The sequence below is a fragment of the Podarcis gaigeae genome, assembly GCF_964106915.1.
Source record: "Podarcis gaigeae genome assembly, chromosome: 4".
NCBI lineage: Eukaryota > Metazoa > Chordata > Lepidosauria > Squamata > Lacertidae > Podarcis > Podarcis gaigeae.
Window position 1 is genome coordinate 48,050,826 of NC_139677.1, and position 26,675 is coordinate 48,077,500.

At 41.2% G+C, this 26,675-nt stretch overlaps 1 protein-coding gene across 1 annotated transcript in view; it reads right to left on the bottom strand.

Annotated features, from left to right (window-relative positions):
• The window catches only part of TMEM47 (transmembrane protein 47), a 28,026-nt gene extending 2,247 nt beyond the window's left edge, over positions 1-25,779 (bottom strand). Inside the window, exons 1-2 of the mRNA XM_083734630.1 lie at positions 25,173-25,779; positions 6,289-6,429 (exon numbers count right to left, since the gene is read on the bottom strand). Of these exons, the coding sequence (XP_083590756.1) occupies positions 6,289-6,429; positions 25,173-25,398 (367 nt within the window). The 5' untranslated portion in view covers positions 25,399-25,779. The remainder of the gene's footprint in view (positions 1-6,288; positions 6,430-25,172) is intronic.
• Positions 25,780-26,675: the final 896 nt, after the last annotated feature.

The window sequence follows — 26,675 nt, forward strand, 5'->3', positions numbered from 1 at the left end:
AGGAAATAAATAAATACTAGTAATTCAATTCAAACCTGGAAATGGCTGCAGAGAGTTAGAGAGTCCTCGTGGCTCATGAGGAGACCCTCCCTGGAGCTTGAAGAGGATGTCAATAAGGGTGGATGAAGCCCTGAAGAGGCTGGAGCCTTTTTTAAAGGCTGCTCAGTCTCCCTGCCTAACAGCTGGTGTGTGCGGTAAAACAGCAGCAGCAGCAGTAGCTGCTGCTTTTCCACTCATCCTCCAGCCTTCAGCCAGGCCCAGAGCTTCAATACTGGTTGGTCTGGATTGGAGAGAGAGGGTGTTTAAAGGGGACTCAGGCTTCCAGAACGGAACCCCCAAATTAAGTGGAGAGTCGCCTGCATTTAGAAATGCAATCTTGATTTCCTGCCTGAACTGTACCACTTTCAAATTGCAATCTTGATATGAGAACAATCTTGGCATGAAACTTTCTTTAAAAAAACACTTCTGAGAAATAGAAAGTGTTAGAAGCCAGTGGCATACTCCTGATTTATTTACTCCTGTCAGTAGCATACTCCTGATTTATTTAGGGCAGCTGTATGGTTCTAGTACTTTTGAATTGGCTTGGAAATGAATTGGCAGCTGGTACAGTCAAACCAGGGTTGGTGTTACGTGCTCAAACCGCCTTTCCCTGGTGAGCAACCTGGTCACTGAATTCTGCAGCAGCTGAAGTTTCTGAACCGTTTTCAGAGGCACATATAATGCACTGCAGTAATCTAACCTAGAAGTTCTTGGAGGAGGGAAGTTAGGCTATCCCTGTCCAGACAGGGGTTTAGCTGGGCCATCAGCAGATGGAAGGCACTCTGTGCCAATCTGTGCGCTTCACTGGCTCCCAACCTGGACAAGGTGGGATTCTTTAGTCATTTGTTTGCTTTATTAAGAATGTTTATACCCTGTCTTTCCTCAACAAGCTCAAGGGGGCTAATGACGTAAGCTACAACTGTAACTTAGTTTTACAAACTGTTGTTAAACAGCAGTAAACACTATAAAACAACAGGAGGAAGAAGGTGAAACAAATAGAGATAGAAATAGTATCCTGACAGCAATTAAAAAGTACTAGAAAAAGAAAAGAACCACTTGTGGCTAACAAATCTTCCTTTAAGTGTCATGTGTATAAGGAGAGAAAACATTCAGCTATGGTTTCCTTCATCTTCCAGATGAACTGATATGATCCAGTAAGCGCTGTAGCTGCTGATGTTTCTAAACCTGAATTTAGCTTCCAATTTATGGGCATAATGCTATTGGAAATTCTCTGAAACAGGTCCTGTTGAAATGACAGAACTAGCACAAAAGCACAGTGGCAGTCATTTCAATTCACATAAAAGAGCATTTGTTTCAATAAACCTTGCACAGCATTCCTGGTGGAATGTGCAGTCCATGTAAAATATATTTAATCTAAAATTTATTGAGTCCACGCTCTGGTAACCTTCAGTTTAGACTACTGTAACATACTATATTTAGCCCACAGAGAATATGGCAATCTAAATATAATCCTATGTATATAGACACATATTTCTGGAACAAGGCAATGGCCTGATATTTCAGGGTTCTGAAGAATAAGCCATATCAATTATCCTTTTCCCTTTTCTGCAGATCAGACTTTCTTTGCAGTAACAGAATAACACAGGTGACTAAGCTAATGGCTTCTATAAATAGATCATAAAAGAGTGGGAAAAATAAAGTAGGGGATGATGAAGATAGATAATTTAGGAAAGCTTATTTATAATTATATGACTCAATGTATAAAGAATATCATTTATCAACTAATTACAACAGAATTCATTTGGAATTGCACATTAAAAATACATATAACCTCAAATTAATATTTTACATTCCTGACAGCCATATTCTTACCTTCCACACAGTGCAATAAAGCTTCCTAATAATTTGTAACATTCAAATATTTGTTTTGAACAGTAAGTACTCGATAAGAAATAGCTTTGATGTCACTGATTATTACCAAAGCAACGTTGTGCAGTCAAAATTTTATCAGGTCTATGTAACTGTCTGAAAGGCAAAAGTTAAACAAAGTCTATGTACCTGCACAAGTAATAATAAGATGCCATAAGTAGAGCATTGGCTCTGGATATGGATGACAAATGTCAGCTGACATGACTATGGTTACAATTATGAATTAGATCCTATGGCAAAGGTACCAAGTGTGTATTAGATTATACCAGGAAGCCCTCTCTAACCCTGTAATGCAGAGGTGGCAGGGGCAGTGGAAGGGGATGCGGTCCACCCCGGGTGTCACCACTGAGGGGGGTGACAAAATCCTGGGTGGCACTCTCCTGGGAGAGACATGGTAGCTTGGGCATGCGCAGACTCCACACAGCAGGTCCGTCTGCTGCCTTCTCCCCCCCAGCTGTAGGGCAGCAGAGTGGGAGGAGGCAGGCAGACTCCGGAGGCCCCGCGGTGCACCCCACCTCTATGGGTGGCTCGCCCCACCCCGGGCGCACTGCCCCAGGTGCCTGAGCGGCTTCCTCTGCCGCTGAGGGGTGAAGGATCTTTTTGGCTCCACAGGCCATATCCTTATCAGGATTGGCCTTTCAGGCCAAATTCAATAGATGGGCAGGGCTGCCCACCTGTCAAAATCCCTTGTATGGCTTTGCAAATCTCCCTAGCTCCCCTTTAACCCCTGACATTAGAGAGTTCAAAGTGAGAATGGGAAGAATTGTGCAGGCTTTAAGACAGCCCCTGTGCTCCTGTATGAACATCTCAGGTCTTTTTATTTTTGCAAAGAAGGAGCCACCCTCCTTCTCCTTTAAACATTGGAGCAAATTGCCTCTCCCACTGCTCTCAACATCCATTCCACAGAATCCATGTCCGCTTTATCCTTTTTCTTCTTGGCTTGTAACAGATAGCCACGAAAGGTTAGCAGCCTTGGTCTGGATTTGGACCCCTGTTGACTTGAAAGGAACAGTGGTATAGTCCCTGTCTTTGGATCCTGCAGCTCTTGCCAATTATAGGCAGGCGTACAATACTTGATACTTGATACTTGAGTGGGTGGTTACTGAACAACTGCAGAATTCTTGCAAATGCGGAATGGGTATTAAGTGGCACCTGTAGTAGTGCCAATTCTGCCGATTGAAACAGTCAAGATAACTGAGCTGAGAGTTTGTTGGACCCTAGGTGAGAACCTGGAGGCTGAGGTGTGTTTGTGTGTGAAGCAAAATGAAATGATATTGTGTATATATATTAGTAACTTTTTAATAATGTAACATCTTAATTTTTTAACATTTTCTTTAAGTTGTCAGTTGCTGATTTTTTGTATGCTGCATATATATATATATATATATATATTTGCTTTCGTAGATATATAATCAATCAATCAATAATCAAAACTTGGTTCAATTGGTATAGAATGCCTGACTATTGTTAGGTGCAGGCTGGTGTGATTGTTTTACACCTCATTTAACACATCTTCATGAATCACCTGTTAGTTTCCGGACTCAACTCAAGCTACTGGTTTAAATGGTCTGAGCAATGGCACTGAGCACTGAGCCAGCAAGTGCCTTATCTCATGTCATTCCAAACAAATTTTGAGTGCCTTGCCCCATAAGTCCCAAACAAACATCAAGATCTTCTAATGAGTCGTCTCTGCTATATGATCCATACTTGGGCAACTAAAGCAGGATTCTGTAGTGGAGAAATGTCCTTTGTCAGTTGTCTTTCATTGTATCCTTTTTTGGAACATCTTCACTCCACCAAATTGTTAATTTATGTGTATGTTCTTTTGCTGTTTTGTTTGACTGTGGTTTAAGTTTTATAGCATGTTTAAAGTGCTATTTTGATTGTATGGGAATCTTGTGTTCTCAAATGTGCTGTATTGCATGCTGGGGGCAGAGAGAAGTTGGCACTGCAACAACAGGAACACAAACATTTCTTCTTGCCAAATAGAGCATTATTTTCCCCTGCCTTGTTCTGCTGAGGGGGAGCAGGGAGTTTAGGGATGAGAGGGGGAAGCCCTGGTGTATTACTGGGACCTCTTGTGCTGGCTATTGCAAGCACAGCTCATCAGTTGAATCTGGCCCATGCCTTTTATATTGAATATAATTTGTTCATCCAGGCTGAGAGCTAGTGGCTTCCATATTGTTGTGGAATTACACAGAAGGCAACAACTAGAAGTGGCTAGAAAAAAATAATAGAAAAAGGAAGCCTAGAAGACATTTTAAAAAAAATAATAAGCAATTTAAAACTCATTTTTAGTAAACCATTCTGTTGCCAGCACTGCGTCAATTATGCTAGATAAAAACAATATATTTCATGAATCTGTTTTGCTAATTTCTTTGACGACTCATTGAGATATAGAATTCTGGTAGCCTAAACTCATGTGCCCTCTGCTAAACTACAGTGGTTGAACTAAAATAACGGAAACAGCAGGGGGCAGTAGGATGCTTCCCCTTATCACTATTTCAATTCTTGAAATACTAAGGACCTATCTTTCCACCTCCTTGTTAATGGATTTTTAAAATCCATCTAGCAGAGAAGATGGCCTTGTCATTCTCTCCATTATGGGATATCATACAGGCTTACTGTTTCAGTTCCAGCACAGATATGATTGACAGAATGGAGGGATGCTGTGCCTGGAAAACTTCAGGGAGAAAAAACTGTTACTGGCTAACCCAAAGGACACTGGAGTGCATACCAAGTGGTGATTTCAATGCAGATAGTATGCACTGCATTATCCTTTGGGCTGATCTGTTTATGTGGGTCTTTCTTAAAAGTATTTCTGAGCACAAATTCTTTCCTTTGAAGCTTTGCAGAATAAAATAAAGGCTTTACAATGTGATGGCTGTTACAAAAAGTAAATCTGACACAATGAAATTGATTCTTCCTGTGAAGCATGGGGAAGATATAAACACCTTTCAGTTTAATCCTATTTATTTTCATACAGATGGTTTTGAGAGCTAGTACTTAAGGGACTTTTACAATCAAATATTTGAAAAGAATAGCATTAAGCAGAAAGAAAGAAAGAAAGAAAGAAAGAAAGAAAGAAAGAAAGAAAGAATCAACACCATCAAAAATTGCTGCATATAGGCTGCAACTTTTTCATTAAACATAGTGGGATTTATTATCACTTAAACATAAATAGTTTGCACTGTTAATGGCTCTGTCCTTACAATGGCCTGGAATGTGGACAGTGATGATTACCCTATATTAAATTTCAAAACTGCAACACTACTAGGTTAAATACCAATAGACTTCTTGTAAAAGTAATGCACCTCTGTCATATAACAGCATATAGAGTTCATTTGCTCAAGTAGCTGGACTGTGGGTTGTTGAATAGTTGAAAGCTCCATACAATCCTGTTCATGGAGTCTTCATAGTGTAGATTATTGTTATTAATATTCCACCTTTTCCCCCGACCGGGACTCAAGGTGGCTTATAGATAAATATCAAAAGTAAAAAACAGTAAAGATAGTGATTTAAAAAGCAGTTAAACACTAATAGAATTAAAACATATAGATAGATAGATAGATAGATAGATAGATAGATAGATGATAGATAGATAGATAGATAGATAGATAGATAGATAGATAGATAGATATAGATAGTACAGGTAATAATAATAAGGGGGGAAAGGCCCAGGAAACCCAGCCAGATGGGCAGGGTACAATTATTATTATTATTATTCAGTAGAGACAGCTTACGATGAATTGCAATGCAAACATGGGGAATGAGAGGTCGTCTCCATATTCATAAGTACAGTAATAAAGTGCAGCTATGATTACAAATCTCCACATGTTCAACTTGGTTTGCGACAGATTTTCACCACACAGGTATGTACCCAACTGAATGGAAGAATTTGATAAGAATGAACTGACACTCTGATAATAACCCTTTAAATCACATCAGTCTCATGACTATTTTCACATATAAGGGAATGAAAAAATTTGAAAAAGCCCAGTCTATGTAAAGAACCCCCGGATCACTTGATATTCTTGAGTTTTCAAATGAGAAATAAGGGATTGTTTTTTTTAAAAAAAAATAGCATGATAATGCTTCAGAATGCAAGACAGGTTGAGTTAAGGCATCAATTACTGCACATGAATGCTTAGCTGTGAATGATTTGGCCATGGGTGCTAGAGATTCCTTGTCATGTAAGCAAAGGGTGATCATGCTGTATAATCAAGAACTTCTGAAATAACCTTGGGCAATGATCTGATTATTGGCTTACAGTGCACAACGAGTCACTCTTTTCTGCACAAACGTAAAACTACAGCTAGGAAATTCTAGCATTCTAGAGAACCAATCTGTTTGATTTACCTGCTGCAAACAGCATGACAGCAACTGGTCTGTAGAACCGCCTCCGGGATCCCACACAGATAGAAATTAATCCAACCAAGAAAGCTATAAGAATTATGGCGGCACCACCCAACAGCATAGAAAGTGTAGCGATCTGCCAATCTGCAGAGAGAAGGAAACACAAATAATGAAACTAGATAGTAACTCATATAAAAAGGATGTCTATGTAAAATGCAAAAAACAAAACAAAACCCAAGACTCCAGTAAACACAAAAAGGTGTTATTCATAACAGAAAATACAATTGCATTCAGACTTTTAAAAATAGCTTTTCAGGACAGTTCTCTTAGTCAGATTTAAGATGCTATCTGTATGTATTCTATTTTAGGTGCTAAAGGAAAAACTGCAAGATTCTGTGTAATGCAGATATCGGGTGCTTATAATATTGACCATTTATCTCTTCACCACTTTCCTATAGTAGTTAATGGGATTCCCCTTCCTTAATTTACAGCACAATCCTATGCATGTTTTCTCCTAGGGAAGTGTGACAGAACTGTAGCTTTAGTTATAAAAGGTTTACAGTAGTGAGGAGCTCAATAAAACTTGGTATGACTAAAGTAGAATGGAAAAACTCATAGTAAAACCATCAGAGGGCTATTTGCAAATTAACACATTCAGGAGTGCCATCTTGGCTTTGTGACCATGGGTGCCCAGGGCTGTGGGTGCCATGCAGCATGCATGGCCCTGACACCAAACCTTTTCCATGCCTGGCCCCTGGGGAATTTTGTGGGTACTTGGGCACCCAGGGCCCCAGGGAGCTGAACACACTTGAATTTCAACACTTAGTTAGCTAGAGCTATTAATGGCCCAATGATCCTAAGGTGCATTTAAATCGTGGGTGGAACATGAATACACCAAAACAAATGATAATTCTGATTGAAAACAATTCTATTGTTTCAGATATACTTGTCCGGGCTACAATTTATATTTATTTTAAAGATTTATAGCCTGTTATTCATTGGCACAAATATCAGGGTAGGATACAACATAAAAAAACACAAGCAAGCAAAGTTCAAGTCAGCTAAACAGAGAAGGCTAAAATGGACACTCATTCAAAACCTAAAAATAGGAACTACTTCACTTGGCACCCAAATGACAGCCATGTCAGACGACGTGCAAGGGGAGGGCATCCCACGGAGAAAAATTCATCTTGTTTCACCACCAAATGAATCTCCTCTAATAGTGGAATGCAAAGAAGAGCCCAGCCGGCTAATCTTAAAACACAGGTACTGTATTCAGGGCCACAGATCAACAGTGTGTGGAGACCATTTATAATATAAAATATAATTAGTGAGCTATTTTGCAAGAAAATAGCAGCACAGGGGAACTGAATCCATTCTTTCAGGCCCTGCAGTTGGAACCTGGTGGTGGGAAGGGCTGTAGCTCAGTGGCAGAGCACATGCTTTCCATGCAAAAGGTCCCACATTCTCCTAGTCGAGATGGAAAAGTCTCTTGTTTGAACTCTTGGAGATGGAAAAGTCTCTTGTTTGAACTCTTGGAGATCTACAGCCAGTCAGCAGCAACAATACTGCACTAGATGGGTCAATGATCTTAGTTGAGATTCCTGCACTAGGGGCTGAACTACCGTAGATGGCCTCAGGGTCCCTTCCAACTCTATGATTTTATGATCACTCACACACAGATAAAAATATAGCTGCCCCCATGTGTACATTGGGGGCAGTCATCTTTTTCTCTTGTTAACTACTCAGGAAGGGGTGCTCTGTCATACCATACTACATCTTCCAGTAGCTTTTTAGTGAGATGTGTTCAATGAGTGCAGGAAGACCACTTGCTAAATGGTCATTAAAAGAAAGAAAAAATGTCAGGGAGGACCGCAGACCACCTTGGATGTACTTATAATTTTATTTTATTTTTTAAGTGTAGGGGTTTTTCTTCCTAGGTTGACTTAGGACGGGACACCACTGGCTTCTTTGCCTCAAACAGAAAAATGTATTTGGTGAGCCTAGGTAAGGACAATAATTTGCAACAAATTAGACTACAGGATTTTGTGCTTTGTGTAGACAAAAGTTTTTTTACACTGTATAACTTTGGGAACTTAGTTTGCATGCTCTTCAATCCCACAGTTGTATTAATTTTAATACAGGACTTCTTGGCAAAAGAAATAGGGCATTATGTTATATAATTGATGGCACAAAATCAGGTTAAACACAATACACCAAATAATCTTGGGCTGAGATTTTCAAAGCCAATTTAATGAGTGTGGTGAATTAAAATCCCCCAGCTAATTTAGAATTTCTTAATGCAAGAGTTCTAAAGGCTCTTCAAGCTAATGAAATGTAGCAAGAGCTGAGGCAAGGGTAGAGCTGCTCTCAAATTCAAGAGCAAATTCTGTCACACATGTGTATAATATTTATTTTACTTTAGAAAGAAAACTGTAGGTAGAGGAATGTTTTATGCAACCCCCACCCCAAACCAAAACACTCAACACACCAGAACAGAACAGAACAGTACTGTACTGTTAAACAGGGAGATGTAAGTAATTGAAGGCTTATGAAAGAATTCAATGAAACTTTCTTTGGTTCAAACAAGTCCTATTTGGATGCTCAAGTTATGTATGATTAACATCACACGAGGCACCCTGCACCAGCCACTTCCCAGCACTATCCAAATGTTTGGGAGGAAGTCTGCAGCAGGGCAGCATAACCAAAAGCAAGTGGGGTGTCTCTTGTGACCTCAAACCCTGGGTGCCTAGTCTGTAATCACTTTAGGATTGCGGGGGCCCTGGGCAAGAGTCTCTAAAAGGTATGAAAGCGAGTCATACATAAGATTTAACTTAATTCTATATGTGAAGCTGTAATGGAAGCATGGATAACTGCATAGTGACACATTCATTGTGGTCAATTTTTATTACAACTGGAGTGGAGAAAATTACCTAATACATTATATCAATACCACACTGTTAATACATGAATACAAGTCGTAAATAGAAAGAAACAAGCCACTACCTTTGACATGTGATAGTCTTACATAAACAGATACAGATCCCCCAACTCCCCCACTCAAAAGAAAAGAAAAGAAAGAAAGAAAAGCTTATTGAATGAATTCATGGTAGGAGGAACATATGGTGAATTTGTGATAGCCAGTTCACGGATAAATGATTAATCACTATACCTTTGTTTAAGAGTCAATTCTCTAGTATCCCATTGAATAAAATGGACTCTTTCGCACCTGCTTAGAAGAAAAGTCCTCAGTCAAATCACTGTACTCCTAACCTTCATGGACAGTGTTGGAAACAACACATTGTCCCCAGTCTCTAGCTAGCATTGGGGTGGGGCCTGCCTGAGTCATAATGGTAGGGGTGCATTTAGTGAAAATGACCCTGCTCTCCTGCCTCATAACTGACTGGCAAAATAGGTCTACAGCAGCACAGGAATGCAATGCATATGAAATGTATACTGAGTAAGGTCACTGCATGCAGGCCACTTTTCTTGTGGCAGCTGATTTAAACAATCTTCACACTGTGTCTCTTTGTGGACCTACAGGCTCTTTTTTGTAGTTTTGTGGCAGTACAATGAGTTACCAGTAATACACAAGAATGTATCATGCATACCACTCCTAACTATGGAAAGTATCTGGATTGCTGGCTCAGATAGACAGATCTAGTTTATGTCACAATTAACTTTCTTTTATTCTTTTAATTTATTTTTTCCTTGTTCTTCAGCTAGGGAACCTTAGAGCAGATTTAAAAATACAACAAAACAACATTAAAACTGCAGACTATAAAACAGCGTTTGAAATAAATTAGTGACAGCTGTGTTGAAATGCAGTAGAAAACTACAATATGGAAAATGCCTGAGCAAAGAAAAATGTTATACCTGACTCTGAAATGACATCAAACTTGACACAAGGAAAGTCTATCTGGGGAGAGAGCTCTAAAACTTAAAAAAGGTACTGGTTCTAGGTCACTATCTGCTTCATCTCTCATGGCAGATGCACTCAAAGGAGAGTCTCATGAAAAGATTTCAGTCTCCTGGCACACGACAGTCCTTGTAGCCTTTAAATGTAAGAACCAGCACTCTGAATGGTGCCTTGAAGTAGACTGGGAGCCAATACTGTTATTTAAGACTGGCAAGATCTGTTCCAAATACCCAGTTTCAAGTCTGCATTCTAACAACTGTTTTGCACCAACTGAACCTTCTGGGAAGTCTTCAAATGCATGTACGGTAATTGCTAACAGGAACTGCTCTGCAACTGCTGTTATCATTTATACTTACAACAGCCATGTAAGATAGATGAATTAAAAAGGTAGAACTAATTCATTTTTATACAAATCCAAAGAAATTATGATCTGATTATTAATGGGACCTAAATTAGTCACAACGAACTTGTCCTATTGATTTCAATTGATTTCATAAGCACGGAATTCTCTGTATTTGGACCAATATATTTTTAGCACAAAGTTATGTAGGTTATCGGATGAAAGTTAAGTATTGAATGTTCAGCAATAGACTCTTGTTCCATTTGTTTCATTATCCAATAAGATCACAACTAACTGTACATATGATAAGCTTCCTAAACTGGGCTGAATGTTGGCATTGCAATATAATGGGAGTTTGTGGTGAAGCCAACAGTCTTCCGAAGGGTTCAGGAGTAACTCAATAACACACACACCATTATGTTAAAGCAGGAGTTTGTTACATCCATACACAGTGAGTTTACAAACCCTGATTCAGTTTCAAAATTTCAGAACAAGTGGTTTTAATAGCTACATTTTGACCACACTGAAGCATCAGAGCCAAAGCAAACTGTCTGCTTTACAAATATTTACTAGAACTTGTTTCAAACTTCAGAAATACAGATTCTCATTGCTGTCACTGACAACTCTCTAAACATGTAGGCAATCCCAATGCAAGAAATATATAAATCTGTCTTTGTGTTATGAAGCAGATTGAAGCCACTAATGTTTAGAAGCTGTGTACATAAAGGACTCACTCAGATGGCCATTCCTTAGTGTAAGACACTACAACCCTTTTGTGAAAAGGCCCATGTGTATTAACACAGTAGGCCTGTGTTGTTCACACCCCTAGGGTTGTGCAGCTCCTTGACTTTGTCCCTGATATCCACACATTAAATGGAAATTTTTGACCAATGGGTCTAATTAGCCTTTGGCCATACTGTGCCCACCTGCCCTATACATGGTATCACATATAATGTAATGTGTGGAGTAAGTGAAGATGCTTCTGGGCCAAAGGGACTTGTACAGTGTTCCACAACAACCAGCTGATCACTGATGCAGACATAAACAGGTTATCATGGGAAATCATTATGATGGATAGTTGGGCAAACACAGCCACCTGTCAAGCCACAGGGGATACGAAAGATAAGGTTCTGGCCTACAGACCACATTCAGTTCCCCACTTCATGTCTACATGTTTGGATCTTTACATATATAGGCTTTCACTTCTCAGACAGGGAGCAATCCATCCCTAAGGTGCAGGTACTGCTGCATGGACCTACTGCCCCTTTAATTGGGGGGAGACATTGTGTTTAACAAATGAAGGGACTTTTCTGAGATGACTTTCCCCCTTAGTTTTTGTGCAGGGAAATAGTTTACCCAAACACCAACATATGGTAAGATCATCCAGGAAATTAGTATTTGGGCTGGAATCCTGACCTCTCAGTAAGCCCCACTGAACCCAATGGGAAATTACACATGCATAGGATTCCATTGCCAGTGACTTTAAAAAATATATCTGCCGGTTATGTGAAGAAAATATTTTGCTGATTAAAAAAAGGGGGTGATGACTTACATAGATCTGATCTATTTTAAAATGCAGTCACAGCCTGATTCTGTACATCACTACCCAGTGTGATTTTCACAGTTGAACATAGTAGTTATTACATCACTTGTCAGACTTTCCAGCACACTAGAGTACACAAACCTTTGCAATTTAAAATGTAATGCTGCTTTAGTACCAGACCAAAATATAATTTTTAGAACTATTTCTATTGATCTATGTTTCAGCAGAAGATGATTTCTTGGGTAAATACATTTTCACACTAAGTGGTTGAATCTAAAGTATAATAACACTAAGAAACATAACTTCAATGAAAGTGTACTTATGATGCTTCTGTTCTTTCCTATAATGAGAAAATGCCCCCCCCCCCCCAATATGGAACTGAAAATAAGACATGATGATCTATGGCAGCTATTTCAAAAAACTGATGCAAACCTCGTTAACTCTTTTGGATAGCCACTAATGCTTTAAGCCGAGAAATGGAGAACTAGCATGGCCAAAGGTTGGGGTGATGGAAGTTAGAGGCCAACAACATCTGGACTGTGATGGCCATCAGCTTGAATGGCTTTAAAAGAGGATTAGACAAATCATGGAGGATACGGTTGTCACTGGCTACAAGCCCAACCTTCACTGTCAGAGGCTGTATGCTTCTGAATACCAATGGCTGGAAACCACAGGAGGGAAGAGTGCTGTTATGCTTAGGTCCTGCTTGTGGGTTTCCCATAGGCATCTGGTCAGCCATTATGGGAACGGGATTTGGACTAATGGGCCAATAGTCAGATCCAGCAAGCTCTTCTTATATTCTTATGGAAGGCCACAGTTTTCTCACTCCCATTTTGTTTTATGCAATATCTGTCTTCCCATTGTGCACTCCACTTACACGGGATAAATTGGGAGAGGCGAAAGTATCTTTTTTTTGTGACAGTGTCAATGAACAATCATTATTTTTCTAGTTAGAAGTGTAGCCAGGATAGTCTGAATAAAGGCAGGCTCAGAAAATACTGTGGTATCCTTGAAAATAATTCACCACCACCACTGAAGAAATGTTCCCCTGCAAAATTGCACTGCCTGCAATTCTCCTGAATGACATCATACAGGTATAAAATAGTATCACCATCTTCAGAGACTGAATTACAACAACTTAAAGTAGAACAGTAAAATTAAAAGAATGTTTCACATGATGTGCAACCAATTTATTATCATGCTTGCAGAAGGGTAATCAAATTTCCTGAGCAAGGTCAGTATTTGGGGAAAGGAAGAAAGGAAATATTTCATCCCCTTGTACCACAATTTCAAACCTTCTTTCCCTTTCTCATGCCACTATATCCACCTCATGTCAGTAAAACAGTTGCCCATTCTCTCCTTAACAGGATAAAAGAGTATTCATCGTGATGCTGGTGGCTATAACAACCTCAGGGATTCCCTATTGTGATGTCTTGTTTTGTAAGATTAGATTCTCCAAGTGCAAAACAAAAAGGCCTGGTTCACACAGAACACTAAGACAAGTTAACCATTAGTTGCTCCCTCAGACATTCATGGATTGTTTCTCCAAACTTTGATTTGTTTCCCAGCTGCTCTTGCCTTGTGCCTTTGTACTTTGGTGAGGTGGAGTAGTTTATGTTTAAGGAACGATGCTGGATTTACATGCAATGCTAAGTCATAGTAAGAATAGCCAAGGTTTGTAAGCAAACAGTACATGACTTCCCATTATGCTGGCAGTAAACAAACCATAGGTAAGCTGCTGGAGTGCGTTCAATAAACCTCCATGCTATATTGAACTTCCACAACAAATCAGTTTAATCTAAGCAAAATATCACAATATCCTACCTTTCACCTCACACTCTACTTCTGTATTAGAGTGTTATTAGAATTTAAACATTCATGCTGTTGTTTCTTACTTCTTTGTGCACTTCTACACAGACAATAGAAACCTCCACTTTCCACAGCTCCTTTAGGAGGAAGGGGGGTATAAAATGAAACAATAATAACAATGCCTCCTTCTGACCTCTTTGTTACTGCCCTCTACCAATCACCTCCTTAGACAAAAAGCTGAAAGTAACTAGATGACTGTCATTTAAGAGAAGGCTGACAATAAAACCATATTAATATACCCAAAGTAAAAACACACAACTGTACTATGTAAATACCTTAAAATCTGAGCCACTCTTTGTTCTCAGAAAGTGGGGTGGGACACTATGTTTCTCCTAAACTACAGTACAGAAGGAACAAATCAAGAAAACCCAAACCATTATATAAAAGTTTGGAAACTTCAAGCGACACAGCATGCATTATTTTCACTGCTGCCTTGTGTGTTCCTATGGGAGTCTGTTGAGGCAGCATAATAATTTGTGGAGGAAAAGGCACTTTTTATTTGGGAGCCAACTTTAAGCAACCTATTTTCTTTGATAGCCAAAGCCCAATATCTTTCCCCAGACTCAGCCAATAAGAATACTGAAGGTGTGGATCACTGTAAAGGTAAAGGTAAAGGTAAAGGTAAAGGTACCCCTGCCCGTACGGGCCAGTCTTGCCAGACTCTGGGGTTGTGCGCCCATCTCACTCAAGAGGCCAGGGGCCAGCGCTGTCCGGAGACACTTCCGGGTCACGTGGCCAGCGTGACATCGCTGCTCTGGTGAGCCAGAGCCGCACACGGAAACGCCGTTTACCTTCCCGCTGGTAAGCGGTCCCTATTTATCTACTTGCACCTGGGGGTGCTTTCGAACTGCTAGGTTGGCAGGCGCTGGGACCGAGCAGCGGGAGTGCACCCCGCCGCAGGGATTCGAACCGCCGACCTTTCCATCGGCAAGTCCTAGGCGCTGAGGCTTTAACCCACAGCGCCACCTGCGTCCCGTGGATCACTGTAGCCCTACCTTAAACCCCTCAATTCTATTCTTTGTCAGCTGTCTTTGGCTGTCACACTATGTTGCTCCTGCCTTTCCACCAGTGATATGGGACTGAGGAAAACATCTCCTCTGAACTGGGTATTTGTATAGGGAGAAAACACTGCATTAGCAACAATGCAAATACCATGCCTGATGCAAACTCATTAATGATGACTTTTGTCCCCAGCAGATGTGATTTGCTTTAAAAACAAAAAACAAAACCCTGCATATTAAATGCAAAGCCACATTTAATATCACATCTAGTTTGGCCCTTATAACTGTGGGGAGTATCAATTCCATAGACAAGTTTTCCTATCATTGCACTGAATGAAGGCATTTTGGGTCAACTTTATTCATGCCTTAGTAACTTCCATGATCTCTTTCAGCTATTTAGTTTTATCTCATTGATTTCATGTGTTGTGTTTGTCTGCCCTCCAGCTCTTCCTCTCCCCCCCCCCAATTTGCTGCTTCTTTTTCTTGTTACTGTGCCTCTATTTTCATAGTTACTGCTCTTGAAAATCAACCGTAGCCACATTTCAAAATATTCAACATAAATAGTTTCTGTCAAAATTTTATTTTTACTTGTCTTAAATAACATTTTATTTATTTCCAAGTGTCATAACTAGGCATCGGGCAAACCAAGCATCATAACCAAAGTGGCATTTGAACTGTGTACAATAGATACAATGCATGGATATATCCTCTTTGCACACACTAACCTCACAAACTAGAGAGCTGAATCTTGAGAAAGTTACCGGATCAGTTGGCCATACACTTTTGGCAAAGCCCCTCACCAAAGACTTATGAGTAAACTTAGCCATGGGGATAAGAGAACAGGTCCTCTTATAGACTGGAAATGGATTAAAGAACAGGAAGCAGACAGAAGGAATAAATGGATAGTTCTCACAAGGTAAGGTGTAATAAGTTGGATTCCCCAAGGGTCTATATTGGGTTTAACTTGCTCATTAATGACTTTTAGTTAGGGGTGAGCAGTGAGGTGGATGAGTTTATTGACAATACTGAATTATTCGGGGGGGACGGGGACAAAAGGGGATTGGAAAGAGCACCAAAAGGTTTTATCCAAACCAGGTAAATGGACAATAACATAGCAAACACACATTAATAGAAATATAAACTGACGCACACTGGGACAAAAAATACACTGATGGGATCTGAACTGGCAGTGACTGACTAGGAAAGGAGTCTTGGAGTTGTGGTAGATAGCTCAGTGAAAATGATAACCAAGCACACAGCTTCTGTGAAAATGGTTAATTCCATATTAGGGATCATTAAAGAAAGGATTAAAAATAAAACTGCCTGTATTGCAATGCATTTATACAAATCTATGGTATGATCACACCTCAAATACCATGTACTGTTCTGGTCACCTCATCCTAAACATAATATTGTAGAACTAGAAAAAGTGAAGGGGGACAGCAGTCGATACTATCAGGAGGCTGGAGCAGTTCCCTTTTGATTAATGGTTGCAACGTTTGGAACTTCTTATTTAATTAAGGGGACATATGATAAAGGTGTAGAAATTATTCATGGTGTTGAAGAATGTGGACAAAGGTATGTTTTTCTCCCTGTCACATAGTGCTAGAACTTGGGGTCATCCAATGAAGCTGGGTAGTGAGAGAAAGTTAAACTATAGAATTCTCTACCATAAAATATTGTTATCTTGTGCTCTGTAGCATTTGCAGTTCTCTCTAGTTCTCTAGCACGGCAAACTTGGAGAACGGTTCAGCAAGTGGTCATTCTCATTGATTCCAATGGAAGAGAGCTGGCCGTGTGAGCTCACTTTTCCACTGAAATAAAGTGCTAACTTTGGCTGGTTTGTATCCTAACTTTCTATACTCTCCATTTCTCCATCAGAGTCAGTAGTGATATGATGACAGCACTAAACTGAAGGGGCTCCTGTGGAATGCCACCTGTTACTGTTTCTTATTTTGACAGTGATCCAATAAATTACTATTCCTTATATAAGTGCTTTTTTCAGGGGAATTCAAGGGTACAGAGTACTAGCACCTTGTTGTTGTTGTTAAAAAGTGTGGCACTTATTGTAACAATTTCATGTTGAGTACCAGCATCTATTTTTCTAGGAAAAAACACTGCCTTATATTAACTGAAGAAGTCAATATTCCATAAGCTAGCACCTACCTCCTCCCACTGATTATGAATATGAATCCTACTGCATCTTTTGCAACTGAGTATGAGTCAAGGTTACAGTCCACTTGATTCTAAATATAAACCTCATAAAATATTTAGACTACTTATATTATCACTAGCAGTAAAAGCATCCTTTAAATTCCGGAAGCCCAATTAAAAATATTTAAAGGAGAAGCAGGCATTAAAATTTTAAATGCTGCAATATACAAAAGCAGTAACAGCAAGATAAATTAGTTTAGGATACACTTCACTGAAGATTTCTTCCATGCTTAGAATAAAACAAAACTGAATACAACAGTTGGATTATACATGATATGGTCCAAGCACAAACTTCCCAGAAAGATCTAGAAGAGTTATGAGAGATACAGAGAAAGGGGCGATAACTCAGTGGAAGGCCCAAGCCTATCCCTGGCATCTTCACATAGGGCTGGAAAAATGCTCATTTGAAACGTGGAAGAGCCACTGCCTGTCAGTCTGCATTTATTCCTGTTGTGTCTAAAACACAAGATGGGTGTGTAGCCTTTTCACCATAAGTTGATCAAGGTAACCAGCACAGCTGCTCTATCCTCTAAAAACTGACCAATAGGGATTTTATTGGATTGGGGTTGGGGCTCACTTATGTTCTTTTTCTGAGAGATCTTAAAGCACATGTGTCTGTTGCTCTGTTTGCGAAGAGGCAGTTGGTAAGCTGTGGAAGCTGCTCCCTGACATCCCATTCCTGTGTGTGTTAGTGTCTCTTCACAGGACCAAGTGATAATGTGCAGACTCACAACTAGATCATAATCAAAGAAACATGGGTTGCTGTGTTTCTTTCCTGATATTGTGTTGGCACACAATGCTAAAGGCAAATGAGCAACCTTTCCTAGAAGTGCAATCCTATATATAGACTTTCCTGGAAGCAATCCACATTTGGCTTACATAGACACCCATAGGACTACCTTGCAAGATGCACAAAGATTTCAAGTGGACCTGACTCTAGCTCTTCTTTGACTAGAGGCAAGTACAGGCATTGATGGTGATGATTACATAAGGAAATACATGGCACTGGTGAAACATTGCTATAGTGCTGGTGATGTGACCCTATGGAGCATAGGAACATGCACTGACCTTTTCATTCCTAGACAGGGGTTAAAGTGCTGGACAGGTTTCAAGTCCCCACTCAGCCATGAAGCTCACTGGGTGACTTTGGGCCACTCACTCTCAGCCTAACCTACCTCACAGAGTTGTTGTCAAGATAAATTGGGAAGGGTCAGAACCATGTGTGCCACCCTTACCTCCTTGGAGATACATGTAATAAATGAATGAATGGAATACCAATAATGGCATACTTTTGCCATACAGAAACATTCTTCTTATGAACTGGCCACTAGGGCGATTGTGGAAGAGGTGCAGAAATACAAGGCTTGGACAAACTAGACCCCATCTTGCCACCCGCAAATCATATTTAATTCATTTCAGAATAATCCGGCTGGAAATGAATGAGCACAACCCAGAACAACTTTAAGTGCTTATACAGCACTTAAGTGTATAAGCAGTGCTTATACAAAACCACAGTGGTTTTGCCACACTTGCAAGGAACAGAACAATGCTTTAGCTGTGGTGGCACTGTTCCTTTATTTTAGTCATAGTCCGGAACATCAATAAAATCAGGTCACACATTATCTGGGCAGGTTACCAAGGAGGGGGATGGAGCCCTCGAAACACCTAACTTTGATTCAAAGATTTTCAAGTGAAATATTAACAAAGCACAGATTCATGTGAAGTAGTGATTAACACGCACATTGCTGCATGCAATTACCCTTAACCACGTATTTAATGTGGGCGACACTAGTGTTGATGCACCTTTTCCTTAAAGAACATAAGTTGAGCCTGGTGGATCAGGCCAATGCCTATTTGGCACGGCATCCTGTCGTCACAGTGGCTGGCTGGATGCCTGTGTACAGCCACACTTGGCCACCTGCAGTTTCCAGCATCTGGTATTCAGAGTCCTAATGCCTATGACAGTGGACAAAGAATAGAATACAGTAATGGCTAGTAACTGCTGATAGCCTTGTTCTCAATGAATTTGTCTAATCCTCTTTTAAAGTCGCTCATGTTTGTCCATGACTTTGCCATCTGTCTAGGGCTATGTGGCTGACAGGGAGGTGCTTCTTGTGGTCGCTTCAATGGGCTTAGTCCACCACATGGTGGTGCATGACAGGGCTTTCTCTGGTGTGGCCCCTGACTTTAGAAGTCCCCTCCTCTGGAAGTCCAAATAATGGAGACTCTTATGGGCTTCTGCTGGCAGGTAAAGATAACATGGGCTTTTGGAGCTAACCAGCAACCACTAGTTACCCTATTACTATAACCATTCATGCTTTATGCTGTTACCCTATTACTATTTTGTTAAATGCATTGTTTCAACTTTGTTTTTATTTTTTTGCTTATTTTGTGTGTATGTGCATGTGAATTGATGGAAACCACTCTGAGATCACATTGAAGTGATGAAGGGCAGTCTACAAATCTGTAGAAATTAATAAACAATACAGTGGTACTTCTGGTTATGAACGCTTCAGGTTATGAGCTCCGCTAACCCGGAAGTAGCTGCTCCTGGTTGCGAACTTTGCCCCAGGATGTGAGCGGAGGTTGCGCACCAGAGGTGTGCACATGCAGCAGGAAGCCCCATTAGTGAAAGGGTGCCTCAGGATAAGAACGGTTTCAGCTTAAGAACAGACCTCCAGAACAAATTAAGTTCGTAACCAGAGGCACCACTATACTATACAAACCATTGAACTGGATAAGGATTTCTGAATTGGAAGTGTCAGAAATGTTGATGTGCTTGCTTTTTAAAATCTGATTTTGCACATTTTCTATCTAATTCCTCAAAGTAACTACTATCTATTTAGTGGTATGGCTGCTGGTGAGAACCATTTAGACACCCCCCAGTTGCTGCATGCCTTGCCAGCAGAGAAGAAAAGATTTAGAAGAATCATAGAATCGTAGAATTGGAAGGGACCGTGAGGGTCATCTAAGTCCACCCCTGCAATACAGGAATACGCAGGTGGCCCTTAAGGGGATTCAACCTGCAACCTTGGTGTTATCAGCACCACACTCTATGTAGATTAGCCTTCCTGGATTGCAGAGGAAGCATCTTGAACTTGTAGAAACAGTTCAAAATGGGGAGGGGTTCCACCACAGATGCAAGGATGCTGTAAAGATTTGCATTCTTATACAATATATCCCAATTACTCCTTTGAGGAAAAGAGGGTACATTCTGGAAAGCTTTAAAATAAAGCCTTCTTTAAAATCCATCTTCTAGTTACGTTTCAGAGTAAGACATGAATTTGCCTTTTATAAAGCTTGTTGGCCATGGCGTCTGTAAAACTTTTTATGTTAACAATTGCTTTTTCCATTCTGCTTAGCTATTATTTTTCAGTTTTAAGAAAACATTTCCAGGAAGGCAGGGAAGAACAGTGTGTTGTGACTATCAGTCTTGCTGAGCTATTTGCAAATATCCATCACTATCAACTCAGTTAAAGCCATGATCTACATATTCCCAGGAGGAAGCTGCTTTTGAGCTGTCAATTCCACTTGGAACAGCTGCTCTCATGCAAAATAAGCAGACACACAAACTATGACTGTTAAAACATAGGTTAGTTAGTAGATAATAGATTTAAAATGGGATATTGCAATATTTCGGTAAAGCTAGATCTCACTTCATTTCCTCATCCAAAACAAAGAACAAACCCCCAGAAGCTATCAATTCAACTTTATCTTTTAAAATAACAATTCGATTGGGCTGAATTTTGAATCCCCAATATTCTAAATGCAATGTGAAAATAAAGAAGTAATTAATTTGCATTACATTTTTAACAATACATTGAAAGATCCTAGATGAAACTAGTAAGTATTTAGTCCTATGGATTCCCAAAAGTTATAAGGAACACATTTGAATGCTGTTGTATAAACATTATGATACATGTTTCACCAGAGAGAACAATAATATCCTGTAAAGAAGAAAGCTTTATAATGTTTGTTTATGTTTTTATCAGTGTAATATTATTTTGATGATTCAGACTCCCAAAACGCTTTTTTTTGTATAAATGCATATGTATGTGCTTAAGTGAAAATACACATTGTCTAAAAATACCATATCTCAAAGTGCCACTTAATTTTGCCAATGCTACAAAGGTAGTATGTCTGATCTGTAATAAACAACATAGTATGTCAAGCATAATTCAGCATCATACAATTATACAGCAAAGGTTTTGAAAACCTAATGCAGTGTGCCATACATGTGGGCTACATTCTTCACACGTTAAATGCTATAAGAAAATACAGTATGCATGCACTTACACATAGCTCTGATGTAAGAATAAGCCATGTTGCTATTTTAAATGGCCTAAGCTACATCAAAACAACAATGTAAGACTTCCAAGCTATGACTCTTCACAATTTTACTACCATGTAGTTCCAGAGAAATCAACAGGGCTGTCCGGGAGTCTGGGATCTTAGCTGAAATCTACCGACTAATTTTAAAATGCCATGATCAAAACATGCATTTTTTTATCAAATCATCTGCACAGATGGGGAAAAACTGAATGTCTAGTTTATTATCAGGCAAATTTAATATGGCTGGATGCCTCCTGAAATATTTAAAATATACACACAGCCCTCTCTCCCACTTCGGTATTAGCAGTGTTAGCAGAAACATGCTGATGCTCAGTTAGTGTTACAGCTATATAGCACATTATATAGTTAACAAGGGATATGCTGGCCGTTAGCAAAACTGGACAAAGAGACTGTTTTCTGGTAATTGCTCAGAGGATGTTCCTTGCTGCAGATACAACCAAATGTGCCCTCTCTGAGAGCAGTCAGGACCTAAAGTCTAATTAAGACAAAGGTTTTTAATTAAACCCTGGATATGCTTTAGCAGGCTCCGGTGTGTGGCTGCCCTTGATTGTGCCACTTGAGGTGCTCTCCTTCAAGGGACAATGAAGCAAATGTTTTAAGACGGTAGGGGGAGATGCCTTGTGCCTCGGGCTCCTTCTGTTTCTCCAGTGACAATGCTCTTTGCCCTGGTGTCATAATTAAAAAGTCTTCCTAAAGGAAGCTCTTTCTGCTTATTTCCAGTATATCCCAGTTATTTTAACCTTAAAAGCCTTGCCTGCAATGAGACAGAATAGGGATACTTTGTTTTACATTTTTAAAGAATTTTCAAAGAAACAAAGGCATGTAGAAGAAAAAAGGCTAAGTTCTTAACAACAAAGGGCTATTGTGAATGTAGAACAAATCACACTATAGACTTAGGACCCCATCCATTACTCACTCAATGCAATGAGGGCCTTTTGCCAGCTTGTGCACAGAATTTGTTTGTATCAAAGGACAAACATTTGTGCATATGCATGTCTGTGTAAACAGTGCACATTCTCATATTTCAGGAAAGCTTTCAAAGCTTGACTCTAGACCCAGATACAATTAAAGGAAAGGTCTTGCTTAAAATAGCCTCAGTAGTCATTCCCAGCAGCTTGTAAAACATAGAAAACTATTTTAAACAAACCCAAAAAAAAAAAATCAGTAAAGCTTAGTCTATGACTTCATAGAATAGGAGAGCCTTGAAATTTCCTGAAGGAGCAGGAAGGCATTCAGGAAGGCACAACAACAAATACCTGCTCTTCCCATTCATTTATTGTTCAAAAATGCAATGACAAGCCTTCAGATCACATGCAACCCATTCCTCTCACTCACACTTCTATAGGAAAAATCTAAAAAGGGAGATGTCTGTCAGATGCAAATAGAGAGTGCTTAGCAGTCCTCTAATGCTGATCTGTGCACTATTTAACCTTCCTAATCCCTCATACTTTGGAAGGTAAGGAAATAAAGTAAAACCAGCTGAACTGAAACTTGGTCCCCCACTCCCCACCTCCACCCTATTCATCTGAAAAGTCTTTATGCAATCAAGGGATATCATTTTAGAAGACAGAGAAAGGGGCAAAAGGATTCCTGTTGCTAAGGAGACACATCAAGTCAAAGCTGACATTCCTACATAAATTTCAGGGGGTGGGGTGGGAGGGGAGAAGAGATTTTTTTAAAATACAGCTCTGTTACAAAGTTTGTTTAGACTCCCTGGTAACAGCGCAAAGAAGCAATTCTTTAAAAAATCAAATCAAAATGATTTACTTTACATGACACAATTGACAGCAAACCTCACCCAACACCAAATCTTACTTGACGGAGTGATAAAAAGTACAAAATAAAAGAAAGGACCTCTGCTGCAGTTTTGAAGCAAAGATATCCAAGAATATTTTTAAGAATTTTCAAAGAAACAAAGGCATATAGCAAAATACATAGCAGGCAATCAAACCAATAGGAAACCAATCTCTTATTGCACAATTTCTTAAAACACAAGGGTAATACATGATTCAAAATCAGATTTAGGGCTTAGTAAGTGAAGGCTACAGTTTAACTTGTAGATGTTCCCAATAGAGATTATAGAAGCAGCTGTGATACAGTGGAAGCAACTCTCACAAAAAGGATTTTTGCAGACTGAGCAAGCCACTTGATATGGGGATGGAGGGATGATTTTGAAACAATCTTGCTCATTTCAAGGGGCAATTTTTCCATTAGGGGGAGATATTATTTTGCTTACTGAAAGAAAAAAATGAAACAGGATAAATGCCAGTAAGGCCAACAAGATACGGTACATGGGGGAGGGGGGGAAGAGGCTGAGAGACAAAGCTGCATATGTTGCCTAGTGAAAGTTCTCATCAGTGACAGAGAAGGAGGAGAGCATAGGAATAACAGAAAAGGGAAAGTGTCAGAATACAGTGACAGGAGAGTGTTGCTTCTTATGTTGGCTACAGATTCAATGAACTGAAAGCCACAACTTTTTTTGTCAGCTTCAGCTTGGGAACTGGGTATAGGGTAAAATACTGATTTGAAGTTAAAAACAACAGCAAGATAATCCACAAACCACCTTCACAACACAACATGCAGGATTGAGGCTCTTTTCATGAACGAAATCCGCCAATTCATTAAAAACAACAACAGGGTATCCCATGATGTAAATGCTTTGAAAAAGCTAGCCCTGTTTTCTAGCCCTTGCTGTATCCTGACGTCCAAGACAAGAGAAAAGGAGTGCATAATGCTGTATGTGTGTAGATGTAAATCCTTAACTGCCTGCTTCACAGACGCATCATTTACACATATTGCTTCTCTGTCTACATGGGGCTATGAGGAGGGGGGACAGCTGGGGAAATAAGCAGGCAGACATAAAGAATAAATTCAGCATAAGAAAGAGGGAAAGGTAGAGGATTGGAACTTGGAATGGCAGACTTGAGACTGCAGCTCATGGGGTGCTGGGAAGGAAGGGCATTGGGGGCATGTATGATGGATTGATCACAACTAAAGCAGAATGTGGCATTTGGATTTGGGCAATGAGAAAGACTACTGGGGAGGATCTGAGATGAGGTGGGAGGAAAAAAGGAGTAGGTTCAAATTAGGATGCAGGGATGGGTGTGCTGTGGTGTGAAGTCAGGTGGGATAGAAAAGTGGTCAGGGACGGAGAGGCGGGTTTCGATGGGTCCAGGTGGGCAGCAGGAGGCAATGTGAGGGCAATGAGCAATGCCCTACGTGGGTAACAACGGCCTGCCGGATGATGGGACAAAAGAGGCGTTTTGAGAAGGCGAGGCTACCGCTATGGAAGCAGAAGTGTTCAGGATAAGAAAAGGCGTTCTGTTAAGAGGTGGCGCTGATGGATCCTGGAGAGGAAAGAGGGGGCAAAGCGGGGGCAGAGGAGAAGTCCGGTGCTGCGGAGGAAAAGGCTAACCTGAGCGGGTGGCGGGTAAGATGCGGATGGGGATGAGGGAAGGAGACGCTATTCTAGGGGCTGGATGGAGGGGGGAGCAGGGAGGACCCTCCCCGAAGAGATGTTGGGGGGCGCTGCTGCAATGGGTGGGGTCAGAGGGAGAGGCGCGGGACGGGGAGGGAACGAGGGGGGGGGATTTCAAGTCAAGAAGAAGGCAGGGAAAAGGTGCCGGGCAGGTGCCCCCCCCTTCTCACCGCTGTTCAAGGTAGTTATGCAGCGCCAGGTCTCCGGGTTGTTGAGTTTCTCGCAGGACTCCCACAGGGAGAGGTAAGACTGGTGGTCGGCCGTCACCCAGGCCGGGCTCAGCACGGCTCCCAGATCCAGACACAGCGCCAGGAAGATGCACACCAGCCCCACCAGCTTGAGCGGGGTCAGCACCGAGACGCGCACCTCCTCCATGCCGCTGCCGGAGGAAGCCATGGGCGAGCGGGGAAGCCGGCGCGCCTCGGCTAGCAGCGCCGAGCCAGGGGAGCGAGCGGACCTCGCTGCTGCTGCTGCTGTGGCTCCTGCCGCTCAGGTACGGACGAGGCAGGCGGGGAGGCGGCAGCTCCCTCCAGTCGCCACTTCTCGGCTCGCGCAGCCCGGCTCTCCCCAGCAGCACATCACTCCTCCCCTCTTCCCTCCCCCTGTCTGGGCAAGAGGCGGGAGGAGCTGCACGGGGGCCGGCGTCGAGCCGCGCCGCGCACGTCACTCGCAGGGCTCCCTCCAGGGAAAGAAGGCGGGAAAGGCTTTCGGCTGCCCCGGGCAGCGGCCAGCGCGCGCCCCTTTTCCCGCCCCAGCCCTTCCGCCGCGCATTCCTCGCCCTGGGGCGAGAGGAGGAGGAGGAGGCGGCGGGTGGGGCGGGTCGCTCGCTCTCTGCGGCCTTTGTGGCGTCCGAGAGGCTTTTCAGAAAGACGAGCGCTTCCAAGCTTTCCTCTGGAGTTTTCTCCTCGGGCTCTAGCCCATGACAACAAACGGTTTTCAGACGGGGGAAAAAAGTTTTTTAAAACTTAGGTTTTCTAGGGATGTGTGCCCGTTCTTCTTGGCCACCTGCCATCTTCAGCTGCCTCTTGTTAGTCCCCCGTTCGGCGCCCCTTGCTTTGCTTTTGACGCAAACTCCCCGCGGGGGCTGCAAAGGTCCAGGACAAATCGAAGAGAAAGCGGAGGACTGGCAGCTGCAAGCAGCCGGGCGGCGGAGGGATTTCTGGAGTGATGGGTCGATGGAGACGTGGTCCCTTTGCTCCTCAAGCCTCTCTTCGAAACCTGCTCCCTGCTTCCTTTATTTAGTGCTGAATAAATATCAAATACGAGTGCTGTAGAGCACTGTGTGGAGGGATAGTGGCATCTCATTCGCTACAGTGGGGTGAATGAATTGAATTGCCATGCCTGGATTGGAGGGCTTTTATTTATGCATGAAAATATAATAACTAGGCTGGTGTGACAGCGTTGTCTCTATAATGTCTTGAGACCAACCAACACCCCCTACAATAATGATAGTAACTTAATACAAAATGATACAATCAATAATGGAACGTTGGAATGGCAGGAGTAACTGGCAGCAGTGAATTCGAAGCAAGGAAAGTACCTTTAACTTCACCCTGGAGTAGCAAATGGTGTAAAATAAATAAATAAAACGTCCACTCAAATATTTACATAGAGATTGGCAGGAAGCATTTCATTTGAAGTGGCAGTGGTGAATTATAATGACATTAATTCTA